The sequence below is a fragment of the Mastigoproctus giganteus genome, chromosome 11 (genome assembly GCF_048544385.1).
Source record: "Mastigoproctus giganteus isolate SK-2022 chromosome 11, ASM4854438v1, whole genome shotgun sequence".
Classification (NCBI taxonomy): domain Eukaryota; kingdom Metazoa; phylum Arthropoda; class Arachnida; order Uropygi; family Thelyphonidae; genus Mastigoproctus; species Mastigoproctus giganteus.
The window spans coordinates 24,223,997-24,242,059 of NC_143585.1; the positions used below are offsets into that span (position 1 = coordinate 24,223,997).

The 18,063-nt window shown below is 35.9% G+C and overlaps 1 protein-coding gene across 1 annotated transcript in view; it reads right to left on the reverse strand.

Moving 5' to 3' along the window:
* Window positions 1-18,063, reverse strand: part of Cand1 (Cullin-associated and neddylation-dissociated 1) — a 290,969-nt gene that overhangs the window by 82,266 nt on the left and 190,640 nt on the right. Inside the window, exons 17-18 of the mRNA XM_090385031.1 lie at window positions 11,360-11,491; window positions 7,742-7,875 (exon numbers count right to left, since the gene is read on the reverse strand). Of these exons, the coding sequence (XP_090241157.1) occupies window positions 7,742-7,875; window positions 11,360-11,491 (266 nt within the window). The remainder of the gene's footprint in view (window positions 1-7,741; window positions 7,876-11,359; window positions 11,492-18,063) is intronic.

The following is an 18,063-nucleotide window of genomic DNA, read 5'->3' on the forward strand; positions in this document are numbered from 1 at the left end:
ACTTTTGCCCATCTGTGTTTCCACCTCTGTCCAAACCAGATTGTTCTGTTGTCACTTCAGCCAAGGATAAAGTAGACCTGCCAGTGTCCCATGCTAAGAAAGCCCTAGGTCCTGATGGTATTTCTCCACTTGTTCTCAAAACTTGCACTCCTGAACTTACTCCTGTTCTTTGCTGCCTTTTTTCACTTTCTTATTCCAAAGGTGTTTTTCCTTCTGCTTGGAAATTTGCTCATATCCAGCCAGTTCCTAAAAAGGGTGACAAATCACTCCCATCCAATTATCGTCCCATTGCAATTACTTCCTACTCTTTCGAAAGTAATGGAGAAATCAATTAACTGCCAACTCAAACTATCTAGAAACCTTCCGCCTAATCAATGATTGCCAGTATGGATTGCATCAGTTCGATCCACTGGTGATATTCTGGCTTACATTATCCTCGTTTATGGACAAATTCAATGGAAAAGTCCAATGAAACAAGCAGTTGCTCTTGACATCTCAAAGGCTTTCGATCGTGTTTGGTATAAAGGTCTTCTGAACAAGCTTCCATCTGATGGTTTGCCAACTGTTTTTTGTAATTGGTTATCCAGTTTTCTCTCGGACCCTCACTGAGGGTGATGGTAGATGGCTCTCTATGTTCAAACTTTTCCACTAATGCTGGTGTCCCCCAAGGTTCAGTTCATTCTCCCACCCTTTTCCTCTTGTATATTAATGACCTTCTAGAAATTCTATCCATATTTTGCTGATGATAGCACATTACATTCCACTTTCCAGTTTGAGAAACCTTGCCCTGCTCAAGTTTCAACTTCACAAATATCCGCTACCAAGTCCTTAAATGCCAATCTCCAGGTAATTCTCCAGCCAGTGGGGCAAAGACAACTTAGTTGATTTCAATCCTTCTAAAACTCAGTCCTGTCTTATTTCAAGCAAAAAGGATTCTTCTGTTCCTATGCTTATCTTTGGTAACATTCCGATTTCTAAGCAAGATGATATACAGCAGACTCTCGATTAACCGAGACACCAACTCCAAATTAAAAAAAAAAAAAAAAAACCAACCAGATGTTTGCAAGCCGTAAATAAGCGATATTATAAGTCATCATTGGGAGATTATCTTGCAACCTTCCACCCTACCATTGCTAAAAAAAAAAAAAAAAAAATAAAAATAAAGAGAAACATTTGTTCTCTCTTGTTGATTGTTGTGTTCCATTGCACTGCAAAAGAACAATTTTTGTTTGATTATTTGTCAGGGATGTCGGAATTTTTTTTTTTTTTTTTTTTTTTGTTTGTTTAGAAATCGCAAAAATGATCAAATGCAAGGGTTGTGCTTTCAATTAAACAAAAAATAGAAATTACTCAAAAGTCTGAAAACGGTGAATCCGCTAAATCTAAAGAACAAGCACATTACAAATATTGCTTCCGGCATTACTTTTCTTCCAAACAGCTGTTCACTCTATACAAATCGCAAATCTGCCCATCATGGAATATTGTTCCCACATTTGGGACAGTGCCCCCAACACCTCTCTTCTCAAACTTCTAGATTCCATTCAGAAGAGGGTAGTTAGGTTAATTAATGACTCCTCTCTAACAAAGTCTCTCCACTCGCTGTCTCATAGACATACTGTTACAACCTTCTTTCCTTCGTGTTTCCTGAAAATTACAGTCCACAGAAGTTCAAGTGTAATGTCAACAAATATCTTTAGTTTTCTCAACCTCCAACCCATGCAAGGTTCTAATACCTCTTGTGTTTGGGGTTTTCATAAAAAAAAAAAGCAAAACTACCAAATCCAGGATTCTTCAACTCTATTTGCATAGTTTGGTTTGAAATGGGGCTTGCTTTTCTTAAAATTGAATTTTTCAGTCATTTGCTGCACATACAAACTGTGTGGTACTACACTTAAGGTGGTAGAAAATGAAAAAGACCTGGGAGTAATTGTGCAGTCAGATATGAAGTTTTCTGAGTAATGCAGACAGGCTGCCAGGGCAGGTCATGGGGTTTTGTCAATGATATTTAGGAATTTTGCTAGCAGGGAAAAGGAGGTGATTGTCCCTCTGTATAAGGCAATGGTCAGGCAACGTCTTGAGTACTGCGTACAGGCCTGGAGGGTTCATTTTAGGAAGGACGTAGATTTGCTTGAGCGTGTACAGAGAAGGGCAACAAGATTAGTGAGGGGAATGAAGGGATCCTCTTGCCAAGAGAGGCTTAAGTTCTGCAAATTGCAGTGGCTGGAGACTAGGCACCTACGCGGTGACCTGATTGAGGTGTATAAGGACTTGAATGGGTTGAGCACACTGAATTCTGATGGGATCCTTCCACTTGTTCAGATTACAAACCTAAGGGGGCATAGATTCAAATTAAGAAAAGACATGTAGAATAGATGTGTGGAAATTTGCCTTTAGCCAGCGAGTGGTTAATTGCTGGAACAAACTTCCATCTGTCGTGGAAGTTGATAGGTTAAATAAATTTAAGGAGGAACTGGATAGGCATTTGGAGGGAATGGTGTGATTTTTTTTTTTTTGGCTGATGCTGCATAAGCTCATACACTTGCTTTCTTGCATCACATGCCACTACTACATGATCTATTCTGATGCACAATTTTCTTTAAACTCCTGCAGTTTCATTCTTGGAGTACCAACTTTCTGTTGCATTTCTTCCTTTTAGCACAGCATTATACTTTCATTTTCCACTCATTGCATACTTCTGGGATGGTTTTTTTTCAACATACCGGTGATTTCCTTTGTTTTCTCCACTGTGAAAATTGGAAAGATCACCTGTCTGCAACATGAATGGAATGATTAAGAAGCTTCAGAAAAGTGTACAGTATCTGTTACCAAGTAAACTGTGATCAACTATGCAACAACTTTCATTTTCACACAATGCCTTTGTCTGCTGACACCAATTGCAAAAGGTTTCTAATTTTTTGGCCAGTTGACAACAGCACACGGAAAGAGCATACTTAATGCATTACCATAGTGATTCATGAGAGATGTCTTCAGCAGACAAATATGAGCCACAAATGAAATACAGAGTATCAGTTTCGCTGACCATGACAGCATAATGTCTGCAATCTATGTAACTGGAATGGGCCACAACTACTGTTTACCATTCTACCCCTACCATGACTAATTACAATTTTGAGAGAGAGAGAGAAAATCTATTGCACAACATTTGATTATAACCGGTTACAAGATTAAGTAGTGTTGCAATGTTCCTTCACGGCCAAAAGAAATTTCAGAGCAAAAAAGGAACTGAGGTACACATATGCATGACAAAAATATGCCAGCATGCATCAGACCCTCAGCAGTTTATGTAATGCAGCAGAGTTTGTGTGGTGGTAAATAGAGGTGTCAAACTGCATGGCACTCTGACACATTTTTTGACATACAAAGTGTGATTACAAAGTTCAGGGACTGAACTAATATTTGGGAAATAATGAAATTTACCAACTATTTGGATGGATCTTCTTCAAAGTAATCTCTCTGACATTGTATACACTGATCCAAACATTTCTACAACTTCTGGAAGTATTCCTCATACAATTCTTTTGGAATTGCCAATAGTTTGTGTTAGGTTCTGAATAATTTCCTCAGTTGCAAATCTTTGATACTTCAAGGGAGTTTAGAGGCTAAATCCAATGAGTATGGCAGATGGGAAGGCTACATGGAGTGCGTTACAAGATATTCTCGAATGGAAAGTGCAGAGGTGATGTCACGCCGCAAAAGCTAGCTCTCCTACTCGCACTTTTCTGGCCATTTTCTTCAAATAGCATTGCACAATTACTATAAAACTGTTTTGTAGTATTCTTAGTTCACCATTTCACTATGAGGAACACATTTGTGGGCCTTCAAGAAGACCAAATCTTCCAGTGAAAGGCCTAGTCCTTTGTTTCTGGGCCGCAGTCATCCACAATTTGTTGCAAGTAATGAAAGAATAAGTGGTGTCAACAGCTCCCATCTGTCGTTGTGGACGTTGATAGGTTAAATAAATTTAAGGAGGAACTGGACAGGCAGCTGAGTATCACCACCCCATGAGAAGCTGACTAGGTGTTAGTACTAAACTAAGAACTTTTTTAATTGAAGTATAAGATGAAGTAACTTGTTATGAAGGATTTCATACTATGAGATGTTATAACAACAATGGCAAATATACAAACTTTGGTTTGTCAAAAAATTCATCTATGTAGTAATGATGCATTTGTGCTAAACAAATTCATAGTTTTAGGCTTTCTAAAACTTTATTAGTCAAAAAGAAACTAAATAACAGTAAGAACAGTAAATCCAAAAAATGTCAAAAGTGAGCTATTACTTAATTTTTCTTGTAAACTCTGCAGAAACTATTGGTCAGGAAAATCTGATACTTCTGATAAAGGCAAATTTCCACACATTCGACAACTGTCTTTCCTCAATTTTGGTTTATGCCCCCTCAAGGTTGTAATCTGAGCAAGAATCCCATCAGCATTGAGCCAGCTCAATCCATTCAAGGCCCTATACATCTCAATCAGATCGCTTTGCAGGTGCCTACTCTCCAGATGCTGCAATTTGCAGAATTTAAGACTTTCTTCGCAAGAGTACCTCTTTGTTCCCCCTCACCAGGCTTGTTGCCTTTCTCTGTGCTTGTTCTAGCAACTCTACATCCTTCCTAAAATGTGGCTTCCAGACCTGTATGCAGTACTCAAGGTGTGGCCTAACCATTGCCTTATACAAGGGGATAATCACCTCCTTATTCCTGTATCATCTTATCTCTGTGCTTGCAAAATTCCTATATATCATTGACAAGACCCCATGACCTACTCTGCCAGCTTGTCTGCACTGCTCAGAAAAATTCATATCTGACTGCACAAATACCCCCAGGTCTCTTTCATTCTCTACTACCCCAAAGTGTAACACCACTAAGTTGGTACAATTCTCTGTTGTTACTGCTACCTACATTCAGTACTTTGTATTTGTCAATGTTAAGCTTCAGCTGCCATTTCTCAGCCCATCTGCTCCAGGTCTGGTTTCAGCAGCATACTGTCATTACTGTTATTAACAACCCTACCAGCCTTAGTATCACCTGCAAACTTTGACATTAAGCTTGATATACCGCCATCAATTCTGCCTCTTGCTCGGAATAATCACCTGAGAGGGCATAAATTCAAATTTAGGAAAGACAGATGTAGGATAGATATGTGGAAATTTGCCTTTAGCCAGCGGGTAGTTGGTTGGTGGAACAGATTTCCATCCCTTGTTGTGGAAGTTGATAGTCCAAATAAATTTAAGGCTCAGCTGGACAGGTATTTCGAACAAACGGAGGGGTGAAGTGGAAGTTTTTTTTTTTTTTTTTTTTTTGGCTGATGCTCCATAAGCTTGCTTTCTTGCATCATATGCCTCTACTAATGATAATATCATTGATAAATACACAAAACAACAATGGGCCAGAGTTTCTCCCTTTGCATGCAAAAAGCACTATGGATTCAGATTATTCCTAAAATTTTCCTATGTCTGATGAAATTAATCTGTGCATTGTGCCCCTCCATTAATGACAAATAAAAACCCACAAGTTTCAGACCAGGTGTTCATCCTACTGCTGCTGCAAAAAATGCTGGTCAAGCTACATATGGTTACTCTATCATTCTTGAAAATCATTCATTCTTGCTTTCTCCTCTTCCATAGAAGAGGGTATACTCTAGCTAAGGCTAAACATAACAGGAAATAGGATAACTTGGAAGAAAATAGTGAATGGAGGTAGACATTCAAAAAGGACTGGTTTGTATGTCGAGGGTGACCTGTATAACAATGAGGTATAACATGGTGTTTTGAGAATTATATTTTAATATTACTATGTACCTAACTACAAACTCAAGATACTAGAAGTCAGATTTTTATCATAAATGTTACACACAACTAAGTCACTTTTATCAATTAAGTCACTTTTACATTGGGAGCTTACCAAGCAAAAAGTCCACATGCTCCTTTTATTATAACCTTCAAAATTATCCTTTAAATCATAAATTCAGTAATTTCATATTCAAAATAACTTGGTGTAATTTCATACTATGATCTCAGTCCACTACCTAAAGTGGTTCCCCTTTCTAATCACAAAACTCAAATATATGTTCACTTAAAAATAAACTTCAAATTAAAATTAACTTAATTTCAATTTTGACCATTTGCACCACTCATTCTCAACTGCCTTGTTTCCCTTACCCAATTTGTATGCAAATGTAGCTAAGAGATTACAAACTAGTGGATTATGTCACTGCAAAATGGATATGATTTAATCTCATGGGCATAACATTATCAAATGCATTAGTGCTTTTCTGACCACACATGCAATCATCAAATTATAAAGTTCCAATGATCTTATCCTTAACTAGCCTATGCCAAGACAATAAATATCTAACATTCAAATTGAATGTTAGCCATAGTCTAATTTTATTATTTAGAAAGATAACATTTATTATATATGTGTTGCCCTTTTCAAGAATATATGATTCCACGAAACTTGTTGAATCCTTTGGGCAATCTGACATTTTAACCGGAAAAAGTCTAGTATAATTCAGATCAGGGCTAATGCATAAGACAATTCCAAAGAAGACTAATTTACATTTCATTTTGTATAGTTTGTTTATTTCCCATCTTGTTCATTTCTAAGCCAATGGGAAGCTTTCCATTGACTTAGAAAAACCAAGGTGCCTCTTCCGACATGGTTTGGCAAAATCTTTACATTGTCATAAACATTGAGCAGAAAACAGCTATTTTTGTATTAATGAGATTTAAATTCTTCTGAATTTATCGAGAGAGAGAGAAAAAAAAAAAATTACATGCCATGTCAAGTCACTCCTTTCACTTTCCCAATCAACTTTTACCACTCTCTGAATTCTGAAAAAGTCTAAAATTGTTCTCCAAACAACTAGATAATGAAGAATGTCCTGAAGACCATTTCCAACAAGATGGTGCCACCTCCCACATATCTAAATCTTCAGTGCCAGCAGCAAACCAACTAAAGAATCATCCTGTATATCAAGTATTCTGAACAGCATCATGCCTTTTGAAGAACATAATCACTTCAAATATTCAGATGACTTCAAATATCTTCCTCCAAGAGAAATTTACAAGATCTTCTAAAGGTAAATGTAGAGTTCGATAACAGTAGAGACTTCAGAATAAACTCAAAGAAAATCCAGGTCACAAAACAGCGAATCACATAGATAGATGTTAACTGAACAAGTGGAAAGTTTCAACTACCCGAGTTCCAGTGTAAATCAAATGAATAAAAACTTCATAGAAAGCACTGCAGCTGGTTATTCATCATTTACCAGGCTATGCAGTATGTGGATATGCAATAAACTCTCAAAAAATTCTGAAATTAAATTTTTAAGTAGTTGTTTTAATCAAGTTACTAATAATGCAAAGATATGGACTATTAATAAAAGAAGAAAATGAATTGCTAGTATTCAAGAAAAAATACTTTGGGAAAATAAATAAAACCCACCAGAATGGAAAGGAACACTGTAACAAAAAACAATTAAGCATAAATAAAATCCTAACAGGCATGTGGTCTGTCTTCATGATTATTTTTAGGCAATATGGCAGGTGAATCACTAAAGATGTGTACAACAAGGTGCAAGACAGAAGGGAGTTTTTACTAGAATGCTCTTCATATAAAACAATTTCATTAATGTCTGCTTTATCTAGAGTATTTGCAACTAAATATTAACATATCTATGTAAAAAAAAAAAAACTTCAGTACACCTGGATTACTTACTATAATTCTTGACAAGTGTATCAAGTAATGTTAATGTGCTCAATTTAAGCGCTCTTTGATTTTTACGAAGAAAGGATGCTAAAATAGGCATTGATTCTCCCAAAATTGGCCGCAAATTGATCTTCAGAGGTGAACTATAAAAAATAACAAATTTGTTTCATTCATTAGTTCAATGTGAAAACTAAAAATATTTGCTCCAAAATCAAAATCTTATGCATCAGAGTGAATATTATTCATATAGAATTGCATATAAGATATGCAACACGAAATTGATTTTATCATTTTCAACTAATGACACAGAAATAACTGTTAATTATAAAACTTACAACCTATAAGAAAACACATGGATAGTTTAATTACTTCACTATACAAGATAAGTCAACCTTAGAAATGTGGACTAGCTGAACTTGCTTTGAATTTCTTATCTGAACAAATAAATTGTTTTTTGAGATGAAAATAGCTGGTAGAAAATGAATCATTTTGATCATCTGGACAGCAACAAATAAAAATAGTGAAGTTGGTGTATAACTGTGGTGAGTGTATGAGCAAAATACACTGATGGTTTAATGCATGGTTCAGTTTTATGCCATGCTGTGCAACTGTCTGTGATCTGATAAGAAAATCTGAAGAAACAGGAAATGTTCTCCAAAATTAAGAGAAACAGTAATCAGTGTGGGACAGTCAACAGCCAGTACTGGAATATTTACAAAAAAGTAAAAAAAAAATAAATAAATAAATAAAAATAAATATATCAGTGCATAAGTTTATTTTGAGTTACCTGTTGCTGTCATTATTAAACATGTAGTGGATTTCACAGAAGTTACATTTAAAGACTTTTGCTACATGCAGTTCTTGCTTTATAAGAAGATAAACATGACAGACAAAACTAGTTTTTTACCACTGTGGATTCACAGTTATCAAACAAAACTGTGTGGACTGATGAGGCAAGATTTATTCTAAATGGCAGTGTAACTATTAAACTTAATTTTGACATGTGATAAAAATTCAGTGCCCTGACTGATGAAATAAGTACATCTGATTGAGTAGGAATTTCTTCCAACAGTATTGTAGGAGCCCTTATAAAAAAAAAAAATCCAGAAATGTTGAAAAAGTCTTGCTTATTCTGTCTGAATATGTCCTGTATGTTAATGAAATGTTTTGGCAATAGAATGGTGCCCTCCCACCAATTATTATCATCTAAATGTTTAGAAATTCATTTTCACAACAGTGGACTGGAAAATGTAGTCCACTTGAGATGCTTGCAGGATCATCTGATATCACACCCATGAATTTCTCTCTCTCTTTGGGGCTATGTTAGGAAACAATGTGTACAAGATGAATGATTTCCTGGATCCCCAAGAGAAATCAAGGTGAGATTCATTCCATGTGATTTGTCTAGAAGAGCGCACTGCAGTGTCGAACACTAGATGCAGTTATGCATCAAGGTAGTGGGGCGCAGTGTGAAAATTTATGCATATAATGACAACAACATTCATAATCAATCTTGTAGGGGAGTCAGGGATTCAGACTACACTAGAGTGCCCAAATGACACCAATGTACCTTTACTAAAACATTTTCAAGTATTTCACTTTGCACAGAAATAGGCATCTCATGACCAATCCTATAATTTATGAATTTTGTTTAAATTCTGTATTTGTGTACCTCTAGGTATCACTACCATTATCATTTTCACTTAATATTGTTAACCTAAGATCATACACTTGTTCCTACTTTGTATGGGGTGATGCACATACAAGAATATGCATGAATTATACATAGTTGGGTGACGTGCATGAAAGTACTATGTTCCCTCCAAGTGCAAAAGCAATGTGCATACAATTGTTTTTTTTTTTTAATGTGCCTATACTTGCAGTGGGGGATTTTGTAAGGGTATACATAGATGAATGCAAGTATGTGAGTACTCATGCACATGCAGAAATGTTACTCTTGCTGCCTAACTCAAAATAAAAGGGCATATACCATCCACTCCAGGCATCTTATTTGCCTTCATATTCAAAATTTTTTCTAATAAATATTCTAAAATTCTAACATTGCTAATTTCATGCTTCCCAACTTCACACAGTTTCCCCTCACCACAAAGGGACTTTACTGCACCCATTATCTGATTTATTTTATTTTTTTTTTAATTCACATATATGAAAAACTCCTTGTCCCTGCTCTTTTAGCCAGTGATTTCTAATAATCTGCATTTTCTGCAGTATTATTACAGATTAATTTTTAGCTGTAGGTTTCAGTATATTTTGTCACTAACTGTATTAAGCCATCTTTTTTGCCGATGCTTCGTGTGCTATTTTCGAGTTAATCGAGGCCAAGTAGCACTTTAAGCTGTCATAATCTCCGTTCTTAAAATTAAAACCCATTCTTTTGCCTTTCTGCTCATCCAACTTAAAACAGTGATCATTCCCTGCTAATTGGTCCTGTACTGTCAGCCCTATGATGTCATCTAGTTTATGGGCAATGATCAGGTATAGCATATTCTTGCCCCTAGAAATTGCTATTTGTATCAGTGATGCTGATACAAACAGCAATCATCCAGTTGATGTTATAACAGACATAATACAACTATTATAACGGACACTAATAATTTAACAGTTAGAAAGGATGCAGGGGAGTTCAAAAGCTACCAATGTCTGAAGTATTTATGTTTTCATGCATACTATTAATTTCCAGCTCTAGATTGAATGCACATGTTCCATCAAGTTTATCGGTATTAAAAGGTTCTTAGTCAGCGAGTTTCTAATATAATTGATAGTTTTTGTTAATGAACTCAATAGTAAGGGATAAGTTACTCTTAAATCAAAAACAGCATAATGAGATGCAAACATCTATTCACAGCTGTCAATCTTCCTTCCTAAAATTAAAACCCATTCTTTTGCCTTTAAGAACTGCTACCTCTCTGCTCATCCAACTTAAAACACAGTGATCATTCCCTGCTAATTGGTCCTGTACTGTTAGCCCTATGATGTCATCTAGTACTATATAATGCACATAATACTGTACATTTTTACGTTTCAGGAATCACATTCCTTTTGTGTGAATTATAACGAACTGAGAGAGAGAGAGAGAGAGAGAGAGAGAGATTCAATAAACTTACTTGGGTGTTTTTTTATGACAGAAAAAACTGTAAACTTCTAAATAAGTACCGCTGATTCTTTTGCCTCAATGTAAAAGTTCAAAGAGACTACGTGGCACAACATTGCAATGGTAACTACACACCACTGATACAAGGAATTTTGAGACCTTAAGTATGAAATGATCATGTGTTTATATTTATTGCCTCTTTCCTTTCACCTTTGAATATAATTTCCACTCTTCAAAATACATATCATCTGATTTGCTCTGACCCACAAATATTTGGTTTTTTAAGGAGCAATGTGAAATGGACCAATAAGCCTATCGGTTTACAACTTCTTTAAATTATAATTTTACGAAAATAGTTGTAAACTGAAAGTTAATTTATAAACACAAGCAGTCAATTTAATGTATTAATATTTAGAACTCATAAGATGAATACAATGGCACATATTACTAAAACATTCACAACAGTCATCCGATTAATTTTCACTCTGGAGTTATAAAAGAAGCAAATAACTTACCCAGCAACCTTTGTTAGGGCCTTCACTGTTGTTAGCCTCGTAATTTCATTGCGTAGCCTATCTAAGAAAATTGGAAGACATGTTTGCAATTCGGGCTGCAGGTAGTCTCCAAGGTTGCAGATGATTTGTCCCCTTAAAATGATAAATTCAGAATTATTAAATGGATACAAACCAGCTTTTAACTGCAAGACAAAAGAATTTTGACATTAAATAGAGAGGTATGACAGTTCTATATTTTGCATGACCTTGCTTAATTTAGAAGTTATATGCATACACATAAACAGATTGATATCCAAATTAATGAAATAACCAAATTTAATGCAATGGTAAGTTTTTTTGCGCTTCATGATTGATAGTATTGCTTACCTTAAGTTTCATGAACTGTTGACTTACACTTTTCCAGGTATAGAAGCAACACAAAAGAAAATAATTCAAAGGCAGAAGAGATAGCAGTGATTTCTGTAGCAATAGCAGTGCAACTATTGCAACAATAGGCAAATCACAAGAAGTGTATGTATGTTTCTATTAAATCTCTAAAATGTTGGACAGGTATTTCGAATGAACGGAGGGGTGAAATGGGAGTGATTTTTTTTTTTGGCTGATGCTGCATAAGCTTGCTTTCTTGCATCATATGCCTCTACTAATGCTAATGTAATTAGGAACACATGTTAAGCAGATATTAACATGTGTTTACCCACATCGTGATCTTCTGATTAACCCACTGACAGTTGCATGAAGTCATATACAAGATATTTCAAGTTTGTATTACATTTTAACCCTTCTCATCACAGAATTCCAAAATTTTTAATAGAGAAACTATGGCAAAAAATTCTCAGAGAGTACTACAAATTACTTCAAAATGAAATCAGAACAAAAGTTGTACTGCACTGTGTTAAACAAAGAGTACAGTCAGTCCTCGTACAGCACGATAGTTGTGTTCCTAGAAACCCTCGTGCAATGCAAAATCGTGCAATATAAACAACAGGTCCTATGGAAAAAATAGGGTTAGGTGCCGACCACCCAAGATTGAACACACATTTGTAACCAAAACATTACCAAACACAATAAATAATCGTAATAAAATACGTAATACGTAAGTATTTTAATTACTTAAGTATTTTATTATGACTATTACGTAATAAAATATTGCTAATGCTTTTGCTTCTATTGTAAGCAAACTTTTTTGAGTTTCTATCCAAAACAGATGACAGCCGTTCCATCTCTTCCAATTCTTTGTCTTAATATAATGAATTTTAATTACACTTTGAGTTGTTCCTGCTATGAAAGTTGTTTTTATTTTCTCTGCATTCTTTGTAATTCTCGGCGTTGCCTCATTTAGGTCTAGCACGTGCAATATCACATGGTCTTTCATTTCGCTCAAAGCGTTTCACAATTTCATATTTTTTCTCTATCAACAGAGGCGGATTGGCCATAAGCCTTACCGGGGGAAACCCCGGTGGGCCAGAGGCCAGTGTGATTTTGGCCATAAACACTAGTATGAGGCCACTACAAATTTTCTCGGGTAAGAATTTTTGACCCAGTCTGCCTCTGTTTATCGATATTGCTTTTCTTTTTCTCTCTGAATCTGCAGTGTCTTCACTAGAACGCTTCCTTTTCACACCTTTTAAGTATTTTACTCATTTTTAGGGAATAAAGCACAATTACAAAACGAGGAGGCACGCTTGATACACATAAACAAAGCTGCGCGCGTGTAGCAACTGAATAAACAACACCGTAAAGGCAGAGATACACTATTAACACCTCACATTTTACTAAAGCACATTTCTAGGGATTACTACCATAAAACAATAACAATTTCCAGTTGCGTTTCTGCGAGTGGAATCTGTTATAAACTCTATCTAATTGCATTTGCGATTATACCGATAGCTGGAATTGTTTTGGTTTTTACGTTATTATGGTGAAATGTGTTTCCCCTTCACTGATATAAAAAACAAATATATTTTCAGAATCTTCTCTTCATTTCTATCGTGTTGCGTTCAGTTGGGGTGATTCTGCGTTCGACTGCCATTTCTTGTAAACACAAAGGCGAATCGTGCATAAGCGAATTTGGTTCGTGTTATATAACATATCGTTCCCCTATTTATAAATAGTGTATGATCGAATTTGTGTAGTGTAAACACGTGTTATACGAGGACTGACTGTATATTGGAGTATTTAACACAGTACTCCTGATGTTCAAAATGCATTTTGTTGTCAGTACAAGCTAACACTTTTGCTGCTGACTTTTCTGACAAAGGATTGAGTCATTCTGGATAGAAAAGGGCAGTGACATTTTTCAGCTTTCTCCTCACTATGAATCAATCAGCATCTGGAAGATTGCGTGACAGAAATATCTTTTTTCTTCGATAAAATTGGAAGAAAAAGTTCTAAAAGCAGGGTGGTTTCCCCTCCAAGTAGATTAAAAATCTGAAGCTGCATATTTGCACGAGAAAGCAGTGAATGTGTTAACAATGAATGCCTACTGAAAAATTGTTTTAAATTCTAGGAATGTTTAGCCTGCTGGCATTCATCAGCAGTTTAGATACTTAAAACAAATGTTAGGAACTGGCAGAAAGTAGAAAGAAATGCCATGTACTCAGTGAAGGAAGGACTGGAGTCCATAATGAAAAAGGAGTGGAAGATCATGTATAATTGACATTCTGATTGAGAGAGTTGATGAAAAGTCAGGACAGGAGGTGAACAGTTTTTGATCTTCACCAGTTTTCCTTGATATTCCAAGGTCATTGCTTCAAGATATTGGAAAACAGAATCTAAACCACTGCAAACTGCATGCCACAATGAGTAACAAAAATGTTAACTGATACACACAAAGAGAAACAAGTGGCAAGTCCACTGATGTTTCTACAGCAGTACACAGAGGAAGGAAATTCTTTGGGATGAGATCTTGCTTGACCATCACAACCCAGAGAGTAATCACTACACTGGAAGCTAACAGGCTCACCTTGAACAAAGAAATTCAAACAAACCAATTGTAGTGACAAAAATCATTTCTATTTTCTGGGAGAGAAAAAGTGTTTTGTTGGTTGAATTTATGATGCAAAGAACAACCATAAATGCAGACACACATTATGAGACTTTATAGAAACTATGATATGCAATTTAGAACAAAAGGCATAGTGCACTCTGAGGGCATTATTTATTGCATGATAATGCAACATCTCAACCTACCACTCACATGAAAGAACTATTAACATAATTTTGCTGGGAAATCTTCAACCACTGATAATAGCCTGGATTTGGTGCCTGGTGATTACCATCTTTTTTGCATTTGACGAAGCAAGTCACCAGAAAAAAATTCAATAATGAAGAGGTGAAACTTGAACCACAAACTGGTCCCTAGGTATGATAAATACTTAGATGTCCTTGGCTATCATGTAGATAAATAGTTTGTTTTTCCCCAAGATCTGTGTAATTTGTTTGAACTTATCTGTAAAGAGGTTTGAGTCTTTACTTTCTGGACATGTACTGTGTGCATTTGAAAGCACATGAGCATGTGCACATACAAAAGGTGTTTCAATAAAAAAGGCAGCGGTGTCTATCTTATCACTTATTTTTAGGTTTAGGGTATTTGTCTTCTGGGCTTCATTTCATTATGTTTGAAATTTAATGTTAAAATTGAACAACTGCAATTTTTTTTTTTTTATTCAGAAGATTGTTCTCCATCCTCAGTTTAGTCTAAAAACATTATTGTTGTACTTTAAAACAAATGTAAACTTTATTTTGGGAGGGGGGGGGGTGGGGATGGTTGCAAGCATGTAGATGAGACCATCACATATAACCATTGTGATAAAATCAGTTTGTATGTGTTTGAAGTACACATCAATGAAATTTTACTAAACCAATGGCAAAAACTTTCCCATTGAAAAAGAAAAAAAAAAAAAAAAAAACAACAACGACAATTGATTATAAAGCTTAATGAGTGGTACTCACCTTAGATAATCTGCTATATTATGTGAAGCAGGATGGAAGAATAATTTGAGGCTTAAGGTAGTTTAAATAATTTAGAATAAGTTAAAATTGTGATATTTGTATGAACACGGAATTAAAATATGCTCAAGGAAGTAGAAGTGCACAACTTCGTCCCTGGTTGTCATTGAAGAATTAATTTAAAAACTTTAAAAATATGAGACCGGTGAAGCCAAAAGTCATGAATGACCGACTTTCGTATTAACGTAATCAGTTGGCAATGCCAAAGTGAGAAGAAAACATGTGTTTTAAAGGCTCCTATGTTCCCATCATGCTCTTTGTAACACGTGGGAATCTCAAGTGCATGAGATTCCAGACCGGGGAGAGGTTGGTGAGTAGTTTCGTATTTACGACATTTAGTTTGGTATTACGACGGCACCGGTCTCATATTTTGAAAGTTTAAATTAATTTGTCCGAAATCTTGAATTATTGATGGAAGCATTTGTTGATTTCGAAAACAACAGAAAATTATTTACATTATTTCAGAATCCATTTGATGTAAATGTTTCACAAATAGATAAAGATCTACAATTAGAAATCATAGATCTTCAAAATGAAACATTAACTTTTATAAAACTTTGACATAAAATGAATTTCCAAAATTAAAAAAATTAGCAAGAAGAATAATTTCTATTTTTGGTAGCACTTATCTAGTGAACAAACATATTCAAAAATGAAATATATAAAATCCAACCATCGATCAGGAATGACAGACGAACATTTGCAAGACTTTTTAAGATTGGGAACTTCTACTATTACACCTAACATTCCAATTATTGTTAAATCTAAACAACTACAAACATCTCATTGATTTGCTATTTCTGTAATATCAAATGTGATTATAACAATAAAAATTGTGATTTTTGATATGGCTATGGTTTTAATTATAACAAACACCCCTTGTTTATAATTTTTCTATCTTGTACACCCAGTCTGACCTGAAGTCACTAAAATTGCGTTTTTGGTTGGTTTTTTTTTTTTTTTTTTTTTTTTTTTTGTTAGCGCATCAGCTTCTGTGGCCATAATGTACCTCCCAAAGTTTTTGCATTTTACTGTGATCCAAGCCCGAGGCGGGATTCGAACCCGCGACCTTCAGGTTGCCAGGTTTTTGGTTTGCAGTGTTCTTAGTCGTCAAAATTGCACCGACTCTGGCCCACCATTTGTTATGAATTTTCTATGTGGCTCTCTGATGAAAAAGGTTGGGAAACCCCCTGATTTAGGGAAATATTGGTGAATACTTGGGAATTTTGGAGTCTAGAGAACAGATAGGTTGGTAACACTGAAACAGGAACTGATATGCCATTGATTTTTTTTTTTTTTTTTTTTTTTTTTGGTAGTAGTTGGCGCATCGGCTTCTGTGGCCATAAGGCACCTACCAAGGTTTTTGCAGTACTTTGATCCAAGCCCGAGTCGGGATTCGAACCCGCGACTTTTGGGTTGCCAGGCAGGCACTTTACCCACCCGGCTAGCCCGGTTGGCTTGTATTTCTGTGTATCATTTACCTTGCAAGGGATGTTATGAGTGTTCATTTCTTTTTTTTTTTTTTTTCCTTCAGGTTTATGGACAAAAATTACATAAAAAGCCAGGTGCCATGTTAACAGTATTCACAATTTTTGTTATGTGTGTGGTGATGTGACATTTTCCACTCAGAAATGCCAATTGACTCCACTTGTGAAGACATCCTACTACAATTATTTTGGCTGTAAGGTAGGGGATGAAGCAAATCCTGGGCACCTCATATTTGAGGCAACATGTGCCATAAATCCCCATGGATGGTTGAATAACAAACTACATTCAATGCCTTTTGCCATCCCAATGATTGGGGGGCCTTCAAATCATGTAAATTACTGTTATTTCTGCATGGTGCCACCTCTTCAGCATGGCATGTCAAAAAAAAAAAAAAAAAAAAAAGGACTGTGGAATACCCCAACATCCTGTCAGCTATCTGATCAGTGGCACATGGTTATTTGTTTTTTTTTTTTTTTTTAGGAGCATTAGCAACTAAGGCCATATTGCTCCAGGGATATGTGGTGGTCATTCTCTGACCTTTCTGCATCCTCCGTATTTGGTGGTCACGGGCTCGAACCCCAGTCTAATCAAGAGGCGTGTGCTACACACTGCTGCTCCTGCCTACCGAGATGCCAGTGGCATATGGGGATAGTCTGCCTGTACTTCATCCTCCAGAAGAATACACTTGAGTCTGATAAAGATGGAGACAGTGCAAGGAATGATGGTCAACCTGGGCCTTCAATATCACAGGATCCTGATTCTGTGCCAGAACCTGAGTCGCCGAGTGAGTTACACAGAATCACTCAAGGTGAATTAAGTAATCTAATTCGAGACCTAGATCTATTGAAAGATAAAGTAGAGCTTCTGGGATCAAGGCTGTAACAGTGGAATCTTCTGCAACCAAATGTCATGGTGTCTGTGTACAGGAGCAGGCAGAATGCTTTGATTCCATATTTTAAAAGTGAAAACAACCTTGTTGCCTGCTGTGATGTCAATGGTTTGATGACAGCTTTGAATGTGGAGCACAACCCACAGGACTGGAGGCTATTCATAGACTCATCAAAGCTAAGTTTAAAGGCTGTTTCGCTCCACAATGGCAATGCTCTTTCTTCAATTCTTCTAGGCCATGCTGTCCAGACGAAGATTGTTTGAATTATTGAGTTGCTAGTGACATCATAAGCTGTGTTAGATTGAGTAAAGTTAGCTCC